The 17808-nt window shown below is 37.3% G+C and overlaps 1 protein-coding gene across 2 annotated transcripts; it reads right to left on the reverse strand.

The window, feature by feature from the left end:
* Positions 1–957: 957 nt before the first annotated feature.
* LOC122028625 (formin-like protein 8) lies at positions 958–16792 on the reverse strand. 2 transcript variants are annotated; one of them, XM_042587474.1, is made up of 10 exons: positions 10078–10927; positions 9495–9575; positions 8557–8674; positions 8383–8477; positions 7085–7156; positions 5114–5443; positions 4874–4979; positions 2080–2248; positions 1477–1560; positions 958–1322 (listed from the first exon to the last, which is right to left on the reverse strand). In XM_042587474.1, the coding sequence occupies exons 1-10, from the start codon at positions 10099–10101 to the stop codon at positions 1247–1249; spliced, it is 1155 nt and encodes a 384-aa protein (XP_042443408.1). In that variant the 5' UTR covers positions 10102–10927; the 3' UTR covers positions 958–1246. The 2 variants fall into 2 exon arrangements, with proteins under 2 accessions (XP_042443408.1, XP_042443407.1); XM_042587473.1 differs by lacking the exons at positions 958–1322; positions 1477–1560; positions 2080–2248; ... (3 more) ...; positions 8383–8477; positions 8557–8674 and adding exons at positions 11707–11948; positions 14859–15058; positions 15134–16792 and having other exon boundaries at positions 9493–9575; positions 10078–11475.
* Positions 16793–17808: the final 1016 nt, after the last annotated feature.

The raw sequence follows: 17808 nt of genomic DNA on the forward strand, positions 1-17808 counted from the left end.
ACTACGGAAGATCACTATGAGTATTACAAATTTCGTATTTCTATATTTCATGCATTTAGATTAACGCATAGAAAGTCTGTGATAGAGGCTCAACTAATATTTTCAGGTATACTATTTATTAGAGAGAAAATCTTTTATAATACATCACAGTTAGAATTTTAAATTTCATATACTTAATCTATCACTGAAAAAACTAACTATGATACTACCTCGGGAGCTAATACATCCGCTTCTTGAAAATACAGTGAATAGTAGGCATCATACTAAGTCATCAGGGAGCTATAATGGCACGAAAAGATAACTAAAAGTTATCTCATTTCCATTTGTCCCGGCCTATACAGAGCAGAGTCCAGGAACCAGCGGGTCAGTGACATATAAAAAAATATATATTTGGTGATTTATTTATAGGATAAATAAAATGGAACAAAATAAGGCGCGAAAAGGGAAATCTCCATTTTTTTTATTCCATTCATTTACATGATGGAACGGCCATCGCCTCGCAGCCTTACCATAGGAAGTCTGAGTGCAAAGAGGTCACGAAGATGTTGCATCTTGGCAGGCGCCTCTTTCCTTTATCTTCTTTCCATTTCATAGTTTACTTTTCCTTTTCCTTTTTTCCCCCTTCCCTCATCTTTTTCCTTTCCCTTCCCCCCTTCCCCCCCCCCCCCCCAAAGATATATTTCAACGGCAAAAGAATCCTACAATATCCTCTAAATTCTAGAAGATTTTACTGTTAAAAAATTCACAACCTTGAAACAATGATAATTATTTAAAAAATACCCAAGATAAATTTATTTAGCACGGCCCCTAACCTAGCTAGACTGTTAGACCAATATGTTGATAAACCCAACAAAACCCGCCATGCACTGGATATACTTCACGCCGCCTGTGGGTGCTAAACAAAACAATTGGCCAATGTAGCATTTGGACCCCGTAACATTTTTTGCAAGCCTCAGATTCAGATTAAATCAGAAGTCATGTTCATTAGTGTACCAAGCGTCTCATTATCGCATAGTGTTCACTATAAATTGTCACAGCGATGATGTGTTTTCACTTTTAACTTCTTTTTTTTCTTGGCTTGTCTTCATAACTTGAGTATCAGGTTTTCCAATGAAACGACCTCTTTACAGACATAAGATGGACTCTAAGTTTGTATGAAGAAAAATCAACAACATCAAATCTAGCAGGAGCATGCAAATTCACACACGCAGATGAATTCAGACCAGCTGTGATGCAAATGTTTCGTTCAATCGATTGTCGTACCAAACGAACAAGACAACAAAACACCCAGAAAAATGGGCCCTGAACAGATAAGCTTGCACCTGCAGTCAAGAAAATTTCAAAAAGAGAACAATATTTATGAGACAAGTAATTGATTAAATATGTTATACAAATTAAAAGACAAGAACTTGGTATTCCTTACACTACAAAGCATGACCTTGTAAGCCATGGCCGAAAAAGAGTTACAGTACCTACTGGAGCTCATCTTCTGGTATGTTTTCACCTAGACTTCGCTGTGCCAATCTATAGTATAACATTCCCATCGTTGCCATGCATGCCCTGCTCAGGAAAACCATTCTAACAATAAAATTGTGCACGTGGAATCCAAATTTGAAGTTTTATATCATGACTGCAGAAGTTATTCTAAGAAAACTTATAACAATCAACAACCTTTTGGACTGTATATTTGGGACACAGTTTGGGGAGGAGAGAATGGCTCACGAAATTTCATTATTATGTGCATCCTTTGTGTCGCTTCCCCTCCTCCCCATCATATCTTCCATCCAATTAAAGTGACTTTTAATTATAGGGTTCACAATTTCAGATGGGAAAGAAACCACATGCCCAAGCATTTAGAACGGCCTTTATATGTAAAATTTGAAAGACAACCCTATGTCCTTTGCAAGCTTCTTTGCCACTCAATTCAAAACTAAACAAACAAGAATTGCCATCCAAATTTCATACAAATACAAATTCTGAAACTTAGACACATTTTTTATGAAGAAGCCATATAATTTGTTGAAATGATGGCAATGGTAAGTGGATAACCAGATGAGTAAAAGAAGTTGGAAAAGTTACATGATTGCCATGACGAGTAATATTTTCCTGGGGTCCATCCTTGAAGATTTTTGGTGATGCACTTTTCCTTCTTGTACACCATTACGCGGTGGTGCAGTTACTGGAAGAGTAGGCAGTGCATTTGACCAGAAAGGCAATAACATCCTTAGAAACTTGTTACGAATGGGACCTACAGTTAAACTGAAATCAGTGAACCATGAATTTAAAAGCAGAAAAAAAATCATTCTCTAGCATGTAGAAGAATATCCTTCAGTATTACAATCAAACACAAATTCACATCCAGAAGGACCAGCAGTGAACATGAACTATAATCATTTACAAATAGGAATCCAACCCAGCAACTTCTCATCATTGTTTACTGGTAATTGATCCATATTAATAAGCTGGATCGATGGAAAATTCCTAGTGAGCACTCACTGCTGGGACATCATTGAGATCCACTATTGTTAGATTTATAATTGTAGAACATCTAGTGAGTCCCACAATAAAAAAAATATTTGGCTTGGACCAAATATTAGCAAAATCACTACCTGTGATGTCAAGCATACAAATTATTTTAGTCGATCCCAACTAGCTTCTTTCCTCACTATAGAAAATCCTGAGGGGTTCTATGAAACGTTCAACTCAGGAGATCCTTACTCAAACATCAGATATAATAATGCACCAGGTCAGTCATTCAGTTAGGAACTATAGTTTATTTAATCTGCCTCTGATGAATACAAAAAATAGTGCAATGCTCATTTCTGATGAGGCAGAATAATAATTGCTAAACACAGCATTAGCAAGGTATCATTTTCCACCAAGGGAAGGTATGGTTAGCTACTGAAAGGGTCCTGTGCCAGCCAATTTCAAACATTCACAGAGTTCAATGAAACCTTAAGAGATAATGGAAGCAGTTAAGCACATGCTTATACATGAATGTGGCCCATAACTCGTACCAACTTCGAAGTATGTTTAATTCAATTTATTGGCATGCAAAACGATTCCAAGAAAAAATTGATATTACAAGGCAGAAGCCTGGCATAGATTCATTTGTGGGATAAATCTATGTAACGGACCTCAAAATGGGCAAAATTAAGATCTATATGGACGACCAAATAATTGCAACTTAGTTTGTTTTTGTTGTAAAATGATACCAAGAAAGAAATGAAAATATGCTAGATCTTGCGACATAAACATGTGATAGTTATTTTTGATTTTTCAATAACTCAGGAGATGGCCCAAACTTTAGTGACGTTCCTGCTGGTCAAACATGTTACCGAACTAAACTGAAAAGTGAGATGGTACTACACAGAACGAGTAAGAGGGCTAAACTAACTTTCCAGATGCAGTCAGGTGGACATAAGAAAGAATGGAGGAAATTAGAGTAGTATATCAATTTATGAATTAATATATATATCAGAAAACTGAAATTTTCCACCCATACAAAAAAATCTATATGAAACTTACACTTACACTAATAACATCCAAACCTTATCCCACTAGGTGGGATCGACTATATGTATCGTTCTACGCTATTGGACTCTATCCCCTACTATATCATTATTTATATTTAAATAAATTTTATCTTATTTTATTGAAGCTAATCAAGTCTTTTTTGGTCTTCTTCCTTGTTTGATGTGCACATTTATCTAAGTACATGTCAATACCATCTTAAACATGTCTCTCGGAGTTCTCTCTCAATAGGTGCAACCCGACTTTCTCTAAAATATTTTTATTTCCTATCTTCTCCATCCTTGTATGTCTGCACATTCTCATCTTTGCAACTCTCATCTTCTGCAAATAGCAAATAGTAAACTGCAAATAGAAGAATGCTAAGAGAGAATAAGAGTTGTGTCTATTTGATAGCAGGAAAATGGACTTCTTCCTGATACCGCCTGAAAATATCTTCGACTGGTCTACCCAACCCTCCTTTTTCTAGTGACTTGGGACATTGCAACTCCTAAATTAGCACCTTTTACCTCATCTATAGGTAAGAGATCATTGTATTACTAAGTTATTCAGACACCAGTTTGAGCATCTGAAATGGGTAGAGATCTTGATTCCCCAATACATCTATTTTCTAAAAATATTTACATGTGCTCAATGGGAATATCGGTTTCCAACAACTCTGTCTCAGTGGCAGAGCTCAGATGTCTAACACACGTCTGCAAGGGTAATATGAAGTGTCTTTGTATCAAAATTCAAAAGTTGTCTAGAACCTTCTGCATACCTAAAGATTAATACACAAGGCAGGTTATTGGCATTCATTTTCCTCAAGAAAGAAACTGTATTAGAAGTTCTACAAACTAAGGCTTGAAATCTCATTGTAAGCCTCGGTATCGATCCCTGACTAAAATAAACACGCCAGCACCAAATTGATTGCGCTGGTCTCGTTGCTGGTCCACATGCCCAGCCTTAACAAAAGAATAGGAGGAAGAGAACATATGTGCCTCCTCAAAATCCTCATGATCTCGCACAAGCCTCGTGGAGGATTCATTGTGGTAAGTGTTCATGAAGGAAGGCTCAATGCTTGTGGAGGTTCACCGGATGTCATCATTGTAGAGGAAGGCTCCTAGTGTTTAACCCTTGTCTTCACAATTGTCTCAAGTTCTTGACCTGTTTGGTCAGTCAACAAGTGGAATGACATGTTTTGCCTGAGTTGATCGGCACAATGAAACTGCTATTTATTTCACATTACCTAGTAGGAATTGAGTGTACAATGAACAATCAACGCCACAGAGATTGTAGGTACCAAAAAAAATCAATGAACTCAGTGTAGACACACAAAAAAAGGACCTGTAAATTAGCTTACCTCTTCTTGTGTACTTTTTGTTTGTTCCATCTTCATCATCCGCATAATATGATGTTTCAGAATACTTTCTCTCATGGTAAGTTGGCTTCCTTGTAGCGGCACTAGGCTGAAAGAGACAATAAAAATGGCATGCTATAACATTACTGAGGCACTTCTAAAGAAGTTAATAGATGGATTGACTAAATAACATACATACTACACGTTTTTTCCCTAAATAAGAGTTAGGCTCATTAAACTCACAGTTTTCATGAAATGAGGATCTTGATCTTTCATGATTTGGTGTTCCAAAGCATTAGGACCTTCAAGTTCAACAATTTCAGATTCTGTAACCATAGAAGAACCCACCCCAACAATGGAGTTATATACTTCATCTAGGTACTTAGCGTCTGTGGCTTGTACAGATATTGGTCTTGAATCTTTATCAGAGTTAAATGAAGATGCTCCACCTTCTGTGTCTTCAGCCGGTGAAATGTGTATCAGGGAATCAGAAGCAAAAGCAGGATGACCATGATTCCCAGATGCAGGAGGTGGAACTATATGATTTCCAAATACATTTTTCTCCAGACCACTCTGTCATATGTTAGACTAGATATATTATATGTTAAACGTTTCAAGAGAACGTGCACTGAGGAATTGACTGCAGGATGGTTATGGGGATATAAAAACATCTAATTGATGTTAAACAATAGCTGGAAAACAAAAGATTATCAGTGAAACTGACCTCATACAAACTTGACTAAGTCATAATGCAAAGAGGGACGAACATATGGAACTTTACGCAAGAAATTCAAGTAATTTTCAGTTTCAATATTCCAGCAATTGACGCATACTGAATGGGCTCAAACTTGAGTGAAATTTAGGTTATGCTATGTCACACGTTATCCTTGCAAACACTATATTTTTCAGGTGTACTATCTTTTGAGAAGTCTAAAGGCTATTTTAGCTCCTTTTTTCAAAGGAAAGGTTTAGTTAACCAATAAAATCACAGATGTGAGAGTCAATAGTTTCTGAAGCAGCAATATGAGTCATGAAATGAGGAGTGTTAGGATATTAAAAATGAAAAGCAATAGCTAATTCATTCATCTTCAATATTCTTTCACAATACTTCTGAGTCTCTGTTTTCTATGGTCATCCTTCTGACTACCATATTTGATTAGAAAACTGAAAAATACAGTATAATATGCTACTCTTCATAATTATTATTCTACTGTCACATGCTGCTAACTTACACATCAGGCCTTTGCCTAAAAAAGAAGAGATACTCGAAACTGCAATGAAATTGTTTAAGAAACATATTCAGTTCAAAAAATGCTTCACAAACAAGGTAAATAAATGAGTTTGTAGGTTAGTAGCTGGCCTGGTGAGGTAAAGGTTGTTGTTGTTCATGTGATTGAACACTTTAATCAGGCTAGATGAAAGACCAGCTCAAAGCTTGGCATATAATTCATTAGTGCTCGTTGATGACAATCTTGAAATCAAGGGAATGTGTTACAAGTTAAACTCAAACAGCAAGAAAGAGAAAGAAGATTATGACTCTGAATTGAACTGAACAGAAAACTCATATCTTGATTCCAGAGTTGAAGAATTAGATAAGGTAGACAGATCATCATAGAATATGGAAGAATAATTTGCATTTGTAGCAAGAATGTTAGTTGATGATTAAAAAGGAAATTAGAATAGGAAGGGCCTGATCAATTTGGAACAGAAAGGAAACAACTGAATTCTCAAAGAACAATTCTTGCCTACTCATACTAGCTTTTGAATTAGTGCCATTCTATCTCATCAAGAAATATGCCCGCTACTGGCAGTATCTTCCCAATATTTTTAATTTACATTACCAATTAAATTAAAATGTCAATGTGACTAATATAAGAATTCATTTGTGATTAGACAACAACAAACTATCATGAATTTTCAATTCAGCATGATAATTTAGGAGATTGATAGCACTAGCATATGTCTTAGTGATGAATGAAATATAATTAACATCCTAGTAGACATCTTAAATAGAAAATAACACCAACTCATAGTTCACTCTGAAAATGGTCATACTGTGCTAAAAGGACATAACACTGAATTGATGAATCATGAATTATAAACCACTGAATAACCAGGATATATCACATTAAAGTATGAAGCATTCAGGTCATACATTCATAATACAAACTCCAAGAGTATAATGGTGATGATCTAAGATCAAGCAGGATTTACCTGAATTATTGCTTCTTTAAGCTTCAAGTGTAGGTGAGACCCTGTATCTTTGATGCTTATAGGCGGCCACACCTGCAAAAAACTTCATCACTATTTCCAGGGCAGACTAACTTCTGATAGAAATATACAATACCATATTACTTATAGTTCAGCAACTAGAACTAAAGGATTTGAGTGTAGTCAAAGTAATTGGCAAACACTCCTAAACTTAGCAAAATTAAGGATATATCATAGAATATATAATAAGAGAGTTAGTCTTTAAAACTAAAGAAAAGGTAAAAGACAAGCAGAATTTGTTGCAGTCTGGTCTCTATGTATTTGGTGTGTGGAGTGTGGATACCTCAAATTTGAGCTCCCTCATAAGGTCTGCTCAAGACACTAAGTCTTTGTTTACGAGGAAAGGAGAGCTCCAGTTTCAAGGAGCTCTCACTTGTTAACTCAAATTGAGAACTGACAGAGATAATGAACTTTCCCTCTCTGCGGACTTTTTCACCCAAATCTTGTCTTGTAGACTGGAGAGGAGGGACAAATCTCCAATTTACCCCCCTGTTACAAGGATAGTGGTCATGGTGTGGTTGAGATCACCGTAAATATTTGCCTTTTAAAAATTTCTTTTAAAGAAATGCATGAAAATATTTTTTTCTGACCAACTCAAACCCCAAATATTGACCAAGACTAAAGCCCAAACTACCAGATAAGCTACGGAACCTTTGAAAGAAAATTTCACAGTGTGAATAATTTACCCTGGTGACCGGTGGGAAACTTCCGTGGGACTAGGCCGGTCACCCTAGCGATAGTCAATGAGGCTAACTGGGATTATCATTTTTTTAACATAGAGTAAACAAAGAGTTATGGCGCCCAACAAAATTCAAGTTGTAGTTATACTTCCTACCAAAAAGGTTGGAAAGTGTCTGAGGCTGAAAGCCAACTATGGGAATATGGAATTGACATAGAAAGATGGCCCAACTTCATCACCAAAGGAAGTCAATGCTTTGCCCATTCTAATTATCAAGATCCAGCTACCAAATCAGAAATATTTCTAATAACAAAAAAAAACGAGGAGAACATTCTACAGCAATGAGCAAATGGTTAATTCACTCAAATCTTTCTTGGAAGTGGAAAACCAAAAGATGCTGCCTGCCAAAGAACACATGGTTGAGTGGGCTAAATTTAACCAGACATCCATTCAACTTTTTCATTTGGAAGGAAGAAAATAATATCCTACTCATAATCTCCAACTGAATAATATTATCCAACCAGGATGATGTTTCACTGGAAGACTTGCTAGTATAACTTACAGGAGTAGAACAAGTAGGGCAGACATATCCTGCAGGTGCGGTTTGAGGTGGGTAGCCTTTAACATGTGAGACCAAGCAATTTGTGTGCATAAGATCTGAAATAAGAAACACAACAATTAGTTAAAAACTTCAGTGTCAAAGAACAAATATGAATAACAAAGTGAGGGCACTTACGCAAGCAACCCAATCTTGTAGTTTGATCCCTTCCTTCTTCCAATGCAATATTGCAGAAAGAGCATGTGGGTGGCCAGTCATATTCTCCATCAACGACCCAATCTGAGTATTTTTTCACCTAAAGAGTCGAACAAAGTCTGGTGGTCACTCTTCCATCTAGCTGATTTTGGTATAAGTTACCCAACAGCTACCATAACAAATCCCAGTGCAATGAGTGCACTCTTGCTAACCGAGACTTACATGAACATTTCAGCAGAAAAACTTATTGGTTATTAAGAGAAGGCAAAAAAAAAAAAAAAATAGCATCTAAAAATTAAAAGAAGATGTCAATGCAAACTCAAACCCTGGCACAAAGATGGAAAATTGATAGCTAAAGATAACAATAACAAGTATCTGTTTGCTGTTGCACAAGTTGATTTTCAAAGAAGTTAAACATATGTAAGAATTTTATTTAAACAAAAAGATGAAAAGGTATGACAATATCAAGCTATATTCGCCATAATCAAGTGTTGGAAGACACATCTGGTTCAGTATCATTGATGCAAAATATGCTGGATATATGTTTTCCTTGAACAAGGAATAGAGGAAAAAGGGATATCTTTGTCACTGACTGGCAGTGATCAGTAAAATGCATAAGTATGTGCACCTTAGTATGTGTCCTGACCTGAAAGTCTTTATACACATGACTATCCAGGTAAAACTAAATGACTCAGTGAGTTGTAGCTTACAAATGTAAGTGGTATCCTGATGTTATAGTTAACAATCAGTTTTACTAGAATGTTTCTAATTACGAATAATGATAGTGTTGTAATCAATTTGAATTGCCCACTAATTTACCCTGAACTTAAGACCAGAAAGTTAGCACAAAATTCTTTTCACCTGCAATATCCAGTCATGGAAAAAAAAGTCCTCATGAAAGCAAAAGTTTAGATGAGTACCACACAGATTTGATGTTCTGAGAAACATATGCACTCTCCACAAACTGGAACTTTGTGAACAAAGCAATAAAGCCTGGTTGCCTACACACAAAGCTCCATTAGTCTCAAGAAAACTACACAACCCAGAAATATGCAACATAGATTTTCTCATTCAAGAACAAAAGGTGTTCTCTCTAGTGAAATACTGAAACAATTTCAACAATAACAAATTCATTAATCAAATTTCCCCAATTTGTTCTCCTAACAAAGATATTACAACCAAAACCTAGGCTACAAATTGATGCTCTTCCACAGTTATTCCAGGCAGAAGAAACATACCGTGTCATTAAGAACCTAGTTCAGATACATAGAAGCGAACGAAACAATCTAATCAAACTATGAACGGAACCAACGGGCGAAAATTACAAATCTTAACAATAAACCTGAAATCAGTACTAGAATGTAGCGTCATGCAATAGCTTCAAATCTTCGGGCACGAGTTTAATCCGACGAAGGATCGAAAAGGAAGGCATTTAAGAAATGAAATAAAGCTCTTTTGCAGCGATGGCATATGGAAAAAAAGTGGAACCGGATTGAAATGTACCTTGCGGCATTTGCAGACAACCATCGCATAGATAGAAGATCCAGGAATGAAGGGCAAGAAACGGCACAAAAAACCACCCGGTGAAACCTAAGAAAAAGAGTAGGTTGTTCCAAGAAGCAGCATGAAGCCCAGCGACGAAGAGATCTGGGATGAACAAGGAGCTAAAGCGCCCGAGACACGAGAATGATTTCGTAACTCTTAAGTATACCAAAAATACGAAAGTGCGACTGAACCGGGTTCAGGTGCTCTACCGGTCTGGAAAAATCACACCCAGACGCACCCAAATCCCCGTGCCTGCTAGATTTCGGAATCATTTTCTATAACCCTCCAAATGTTTATAAATTATTGGGACTTCACAAGAAAGAGCTATGAGCTGTCCATCACCCCAAAAAAAAATGCATAAAATTTAAATAATTTTCAAAGCTAATAAAAATTTCTTCTATGGTCGCCTCATAATCTACAGCATGACAAGTGTGAACGTTAGTCTCTACATCTCTGAAACACAGTATGAGTACTATGCCTTCCTCCAAGGTGTCGCCTATTCCTTTTGTACATAACCGATCCTGTTAATTACTTGGTAGTATCCTCCCTCGATCCACTGATCACCTTCACATAGACTATCTCATCAAAATTTTATGATGATGAACTATCACAATCCGAGTTCGCATCTCGTCGCCATTCAGGCCTTTGAAAGACTGGCTGAGGAGCACTTGCAGATCCTATCACTGTCCTCTCATGCAAACTGCCCACTTCCTTGCAGACGCTATCTAGAACTGACAGGAAGTCCCTCACCACCATGAAGATCCTAAGAGGGTGAGCTTCCTCTTTTGCAGCATCGCCGTGAAAGAACTCTGTGGTTTCCTTCACCAAATTCATCACCCTCTTCTCTTCGACTTTAACACGACCAATCTCCTTTTCAGCCTCTACAAGAAATATCTTCATCGTCTCGAAAAAGCTCTTCCCTTGCGTGCATGACTTCTCGAGCTGTATAACTGACTTTACCTTCTCGAGCCCGGCTTCTAGCTTTGAAACATATCCACTCAGAACATCTGAGTCCATTCCAGCTGCCTTTCTGACATTCCCAAGCTCATTGCTTAGCCCGGCTACAATCTTTAAGCCTTGCTTTCTAAATTGTCCTTCTCTTATGTTGCTGGATGGATTTTCTGTTGCTGGCTCAGTGCCTGATCCTTCAGACCTGATGATTTCTTGCACGACAAAGTGGAGAAGTGTGGTCTTCCCATCTGTCCCTTTTACATCCGCAAGTTTGAGAAGCGTGTCCAGTTTGAACGCTTTCGCTTGACCACGGTTGGTTCCCACATTCATCCTGTTGCCAGTCCTAAGAACAGCTTCCAGGAGCTTAAAAAACAGTCTGCTGCTTCTTAGATCTTGGCATGCTGCCTGTAGAAAATGTTTCAGGAAAAATGAGATTTACAAATTATAAATTAGCACAAGAGATAAGTGATGATGTTATCATGCTGGCGTATTGAGAAAAAACATAAGAACTTCCAGTTTCACAAAATAAAACAAAGTTTTCAATCATTAAATTTATGGCCATTTAAATCAAGAATATTAGCAATACCAATCCAAACTTTTAGTTGCAAGTATGTGAAGCATGATTGTAATAATTACCTCCAATGTTTGAAAAGATCTCATTAGATATTTTACTTCTGTGTCAAAATTTGCTCTATATAGCATTGCATCAACTCTTTTGAAGGCAAATGGTACATCCAAGATGGCTTTCAGAAAGCGTTCAGCTGAACCTAACTTTTGTAGATCACCTGGGTAGTCACGTAATTTTAGTTCTTCCTCCTTTGTGGGAGCCATTTTAACCAAAGTTTCCAATATCTCAGTTCCTAAACATTGAGGATTACCTGTTGAAAATAATTTTATAATTTAATAAAGTTCAAATTGTAACCTATACAAAACCTTCACTGCAATATTTATAATCATAAAAAAAAATCCTTCTAGATTAAATGAATATCTACATCAATCCTTAGGCGAAAGGATCTATCACATTAATAAAACATAATTAATTATTGTATCTAATGTAACGACCAAACGTAGCTTTTGCAAGATCAGAACAAAATCAAATCGAATTTGACTGAACTGAACAAACTACTGAATTTTTTTTAGATACATTAAACCAACCGAACTTTTCCACTAAAATCAAACAAACCGAACTTATATAAAATCAATTAATTCAAACGATTACTAAATTAACCAAACTTTTCTTATCAATCAAGTCAACTGATATTAAGTCGAGTCCACCATTCACCAATTGAGACATTGATTTAAGTATATCCATTCACTACCAATTCAGTTTAATCAGTTTAATGGATTTCTGAATTTTAAAATCGAGATTGAACCAAATAAATTGAATAAGCAAGATTTTTTAAAATAAAAATAAAATTTTAAATTAACCAAATCGAACTTCCAAATCCAATTAGTTATTTTGGGTTAACTGATATTTCACTCCTTAGTTCTTGTTGTCCCTTTCAACTATGATATATAATTTAGGTCTCTTTACTTAGAAAGGAATGGGATGCAAAAAAACTTGCAATGAAATAAAAATTAATACATTTTAAGTTTCTCTGAACTTGTTTCACTACATCACTATTAATCAAGTGTATCTTCGTGGTTATTATGTATGAGATAATGCAGAGACATTTCTTATTAGAAAAGCGACTTGGTCAGCGGCATTTCAACTAAAGGGAACAAGGTTATCAACTCAAACTAGTTCTTCTTGATTAATGTCGGTCATATGTCTTCAACTAGTCTAAGAGGCCCGATTGCTCATTTATTTTAAATCTTATGGATTTTCCTAATACAAAAGTCTTAGGTGGTGTTTGGTACACGGATATGGAAATAGGGAATTCGATTCATTCTCAAACTTTGTGTTTGATTGATGAAAATGGGAATTAGATTTTGGAATGACATCCAAAAATTTAAGTATTGATGAAACTCATTTCCTTCCTTGGGTTTCACCATATCCAAAAACTTGGATATCATCTAAATTATTTTGGACGAAAATACCCTTAATATATTTGTTCAATTTTTCTTTCATATCACTTTCTCTCTCCTCGTCCTGGCATTATACTTTCTTTCTCATCATACATTTTCTTTCCTCATTCTCTCTCATCATACTTCTCTACCCTTTTCTCTCTCATTATGCATTCTTTCCCATCACACACTCTCTCATCATACTTTCTCTCTCTTCATTTTCTCTCATCTCACTTTCTCACTCATCACACTTTCTCTTTCCTTATCCTCTCTAATCATACTTACTCTCTTTTTCAAATCTCTTCCATTAGACTCTCTCTTCTCATTTTCTCTCATTATACTTTCTCTCTCCTCAGCCTCTCCCATCACACACTCTCTCCTTATTTTCTCTCATCACACTCTCTTTTCAAATTAATAGTAGTAGACAATAGAATGTCTATTGGTTTGGTTTGGACAAGATAGAATGATTAGTTTACTTTGATTTGTTAGTATTAAATATTAAAGACAAAACAAACTTTGATTAAACTACAATACCATACTAATAAAATAAATTAATAATAATAATAATAAAGGAAAAAATTTAGATAATTGTTTACACGATATAGTAGTAGACAATAGAATGTCTATTGGTTTGGTTTGGTTTGGACAAGATAGAATGATTAGTTTACTTTGATTTGTTAGTATTAAATATTAAAGACAAAACAAGATTAAATTATAATACCATACTTAAAATAAATTAATAATAATAATAAATAAAAAAAATTAGATAATTGTTTACACGATAAAGTAGTTTTCTATAATATAATATTCTAATGGGTATTCTTGGTTTTTTCATTACTCTTTTATGTTTTTGTTGTTTCTAGAATTACCATTATGATGAGTTTCATTATAATAAAGTGAGTTTATTTGACAATGCTCCTTCTAATCTTATTCTTTCTATTTACTTCCCTAGATCAGTTCATCTTGTTATTCTTTCTATTTTCTCATATTTACTTTTTTTTTATCACGTTCATGACTTAACTTAGAAAATTCTAGCCAAATAAATCTAACTTAAATTCAACAATGATAGCATGACAATATTATGTAGGGCTGAATAATCGTTTCAAAACTGAACCGACTGAATTGAACAAATCAAACCAAACAAAATAAACTTTTTATTTGGACAAACCAAATCAGCTGAATTTTGCCACTAAAACCGAACCAATATAAAATAAATTAATTCAGTCAGTTAGCTAATTAACTAAACTTTTCTTATTAGTCAACTACTACTGCACATCAGTCAATCGATATTAGACAGTCGAGTCCATCAATCGCCGATCGAGATACTGATTTAGATACATCAGTCAATTGATTCGGGCTCGCTTTAACCGATTTTTGAATTTAATACCGAGACCAAATCAAATACACTGAAATAACGAAATTCCAAATTAATTAAACCGAACTTCTGAATTCAATTGGTTCAGTTGATTATTTGGGTTTAACTGATATTCGATCCGCTCACCCCTAGTTTGATATCAATTATACAAAAGTATAAAGAGTCAAATTAATTGTTAGGTCATTCTAATGTGAAAGTTACTACCTAACCACCTTTAATTGAAATTAAGATATAATGTTAAATTAGAGTAGGCAACAAAGAAAATTATATAGCAAAAGCCAAAAATGATTTCCAATTTGACTTTGAGTAGGATGCAAGTTAGGTAACATAGTTGATGAGAAGAAAGAATTTAGCTCATTGTAAAAAAGACTACTTAACATCGAGTAAAAATAAATCAACTACTTACCATCAAAAAGTGCTTCGCAGACCTCCTCTCTTGTTACATTCAGCGCTCTCAAGAGTATTGCAATGTTCTGTGACTTCTTCGGATCTAACACTCCCTTCTCTTGCTTGAAGGGGAGAGCGCCTTGTCTTCTTCTGGAGTCATTGGGAAGAGTAGTTGTTGAATTGTTGATGAATAGAGTTTCCATTGCGTCCTCGTTAAGTCTGACAAAATGAAGAAATTAGTGCAATCATTCGCAGTTGGTGGCTTTTGAAGCTTTGGGAAATTGAAAATCTTACTGAAATGAGCTCGATTTCAATTGGTCCCAGACCATTGCTCGATCGGAACTTGCTTTAACTTTGTCCCAGTGAAGGGGCTTCAATTTAAGCTTCGTATCGCCCTCCAGATGTTCTCCCGCCCCATCATCCTGATGCGAAGAACTGGCAGCGACTCCATTGCCAAACTTCGCAACAGGGAGTTGTATGTTGATCCGTGTAGCTTCCGGAGGCAGGGGATTCAGTAATCGACGTCTTGAAAATGGCGCCATAGGAGCTTTAATTAAGTCATCGCCTTTGACGAACGCTTCAGAAGTTGAAGAAGGCGGCGGCGGCGGCGGTGGCCGAGGCGGGGGAGGGGGTGGTGGAGTCCTAGTGGAATTATCCATCCAGGGAGGCGGTCGAGGTGGAAGCATCGGCGGGGAACGGGGCGGAGAAGGTGATGGAGGTTGTCGATTCAATGGCAGGATTATCTGTTTCACTTCAGAATCAGGGTAATTGTTGAGTTGTTTTCGAGGGGATGATCGCTGTGAACGAGGAACAGCGTCAGCCACCGCGGCCATTAAGAATTCCTTCCCTCCGCTACTCATACTAGGAAGGCTACGCCGCGATAACGGACTGCCCGGTGTCTCGCTGGTGGCGGACGCCAACGACATCTGCGGAGTATAGAAGGTATACTCGTCGGACGATGCAGTCGGTGCGCGTCCCAAACTTTTCCTCGAAGCAATCGCGCTCAACGGTGGTAGCGGCTGGAGCTCGGGGCTCGGGGGGTGCATATCCACAACCCGCTCCGCCTCCAGCTTGTGGTAAGGTGATCCATTAAGATCCTGCAGGCTCCCTCGGCAGCTCGAGGCTTCCGTCGACGCCGTGTTCATGGTGCCTAGGTAGAGAAAATCTGTCGCCGGCGCCTCAGCAGAAGCTGCGCGGCTTTCCATCCGGCCACCGCTGCCATCGAGTCCCATGAGCTTCCCGGCATCGGACGGCCTCCTCGCCCTTCGTCGCCGGTAAAAGTACAGGCCCGTCAAGACAAGGACTGCAAGGATCGCCACCGAGACAGGGACAGTGACGGCGACGACCGTCTCGGACGCAGACGAGGGAGACGAAGAGGCAGAGGTGGCGGTAGAGGCCGGGGTCTGGCCGGTGGTCGCGTGCGGAGAAGGAAATCCTGGGAAAAAGGGGCTAGAGATGTCCGGCGACGGATCCGAGAACTCCTGAGGGAGCGGGGGCGGGGGCGGGGTCCATTGAATCGGGTACAGCGGCTGATGGAGCACCCTCCGGCTTCCGCCGCAGCCGTCTCCTCCGACGACGGTCGAACAGAGGAGGGAGAGCGCCAGCAGAAGCATAGAGTTACGGCTCCGTAACGAACGCCGTTTCGTTTCGTTTCGTCTCGTCGAGTCTAAGCAAACAATGCATGGAAGGGAAGGGAAAGGAAAGACGAGGGATCGATCGGTGGTGCATCTGCTAGTTTATTTTACTTTTCAACACCGTTGAACGAGAGCGAATTCCGTCAAAACCGCCGCCATTCGGTTGGTGAAACCAATCCCGCTCCCGTACCCTCTCAATGAAACACGCGACATTTACAGCACCCTCGTCAATGCACCGAAACAGGAATTCCAAAGAATAACGACGACCCCACCGACGAGCCCCTTGTCGGCGTTCCTGCCTTCCGCATCACACGTCAAGCATCCGCTTTCCCTGCATCACGTGCTCCGCAGGTGAAAGGAGGAGACGTTCCGCCAATCTGCCGTTCCCCGTCTTTTTCCCGCCGACCGTCGGCTTCGGAGATCGACGACCGTGAGCAACTCCCGCGTCGATTAATAGGACTGTTCGATGATCAAAAACGAAAAAGGAAGAGAATAATGGGAGGTTTCTTTAACGTACCATCACAATATTCTATCTTTTTTTTTTAACTTTAAAAAAGTGAATAAAATATTTTAAACGCAAAGCATTTCGAGGCGTACGATAGCCAGTAGGGTGCCACTGTGAAAGGGTGGCGTCATGTGAAAGCGACAGGAGTTGGTAGGCGTCAGCCGTGGCGAAAGGCGTCGGTGAACGTTGGCGTTTTCCCTGCCTTAAAACTGATGGGTCCCCGGTTGAATTTTGACGCTGCTTCACATTTTGTCTTTTCAGAATTTCAATTGTTGTTTCTAAATTCTAATTTCTAATAGAGAATTTTTTTATTTTTACCCCTAAGAATTTTTAAAACTTTTTTCAATTTAGTTTCAGATGTATGTAAACTATCTTTGACCCCCCTGATACATTTTCTAGGCCAACGATAGCAAAATGAAATGATTTTCAAGTCTTGCGTCCCAGAGATGGATCATTATAAAAAGATAAATTGTAAGGAAATTAAGATAATTTCTTTCATTTATTTGATGTAAAATTAGAAAGGAAGAAAATATGGATGCAATTGTATAAAATAAAATTATAAAAAGAAAAACTAATAAATATTCATAAATAAATTTAATAATAAAATTTAGTTATATTAATTCAATAATAATATAATATATAAAGTAAATAAATTTAAACACTAATAAATTTGCTTTATTGGTTTCTTAATTTTTTTAACTTAAATACATAATAAAATAATAATTTATAAATTTTTTAATCTTAAATTAATTATAATATGTTAAAAATAAAAATACATATATAAATTTTTGTATACCAAATTACCCTGGTCAGAAGGAGAATTTTGACAC

Source organism: Zingiber officinale, chromosome 10B, assembly GCF_018446385.1.
Source record: "Zingiber officinale cultivar Zhangliang chromosome 10B, Zo_v1.1, whole genome shotgun sequence".
NCBI lineage: Eukaryota > Viridiplantae > Streptophyta > Magnoliopsida > Zingiberales > Zingiberaceae > Zingiber > Zingiber officinale.

What these genes read in the sequence shown, in the direction of transcription:
- LOC122028625 (XM_042587473.1), bottom strand. Translation starts at nt 16,452, where the DNA reads ATGCTTCTGCTGGCGCTCTCCCTCCTCTGTTCGACCGTCGTCGGAGGA. An exon ending in TTGAAATCGAGCTCATTTCA is followed by an intron (nt 15,059 to 15,133) that starts GTAAGATTTTCA and finishes TCATTTTGTCAG; the next exon opens with ACTTAACGAGGACGCAATGG. An exon ending in CTGCGAAGCACTTTTTGATG is followed by an intron (nt 11,949 to 14,858) that starts GTAAGTAGTTGA and finishes TATTTTCAACAG; the next exon opens with GTAATCCTCAATGTTTAGGA.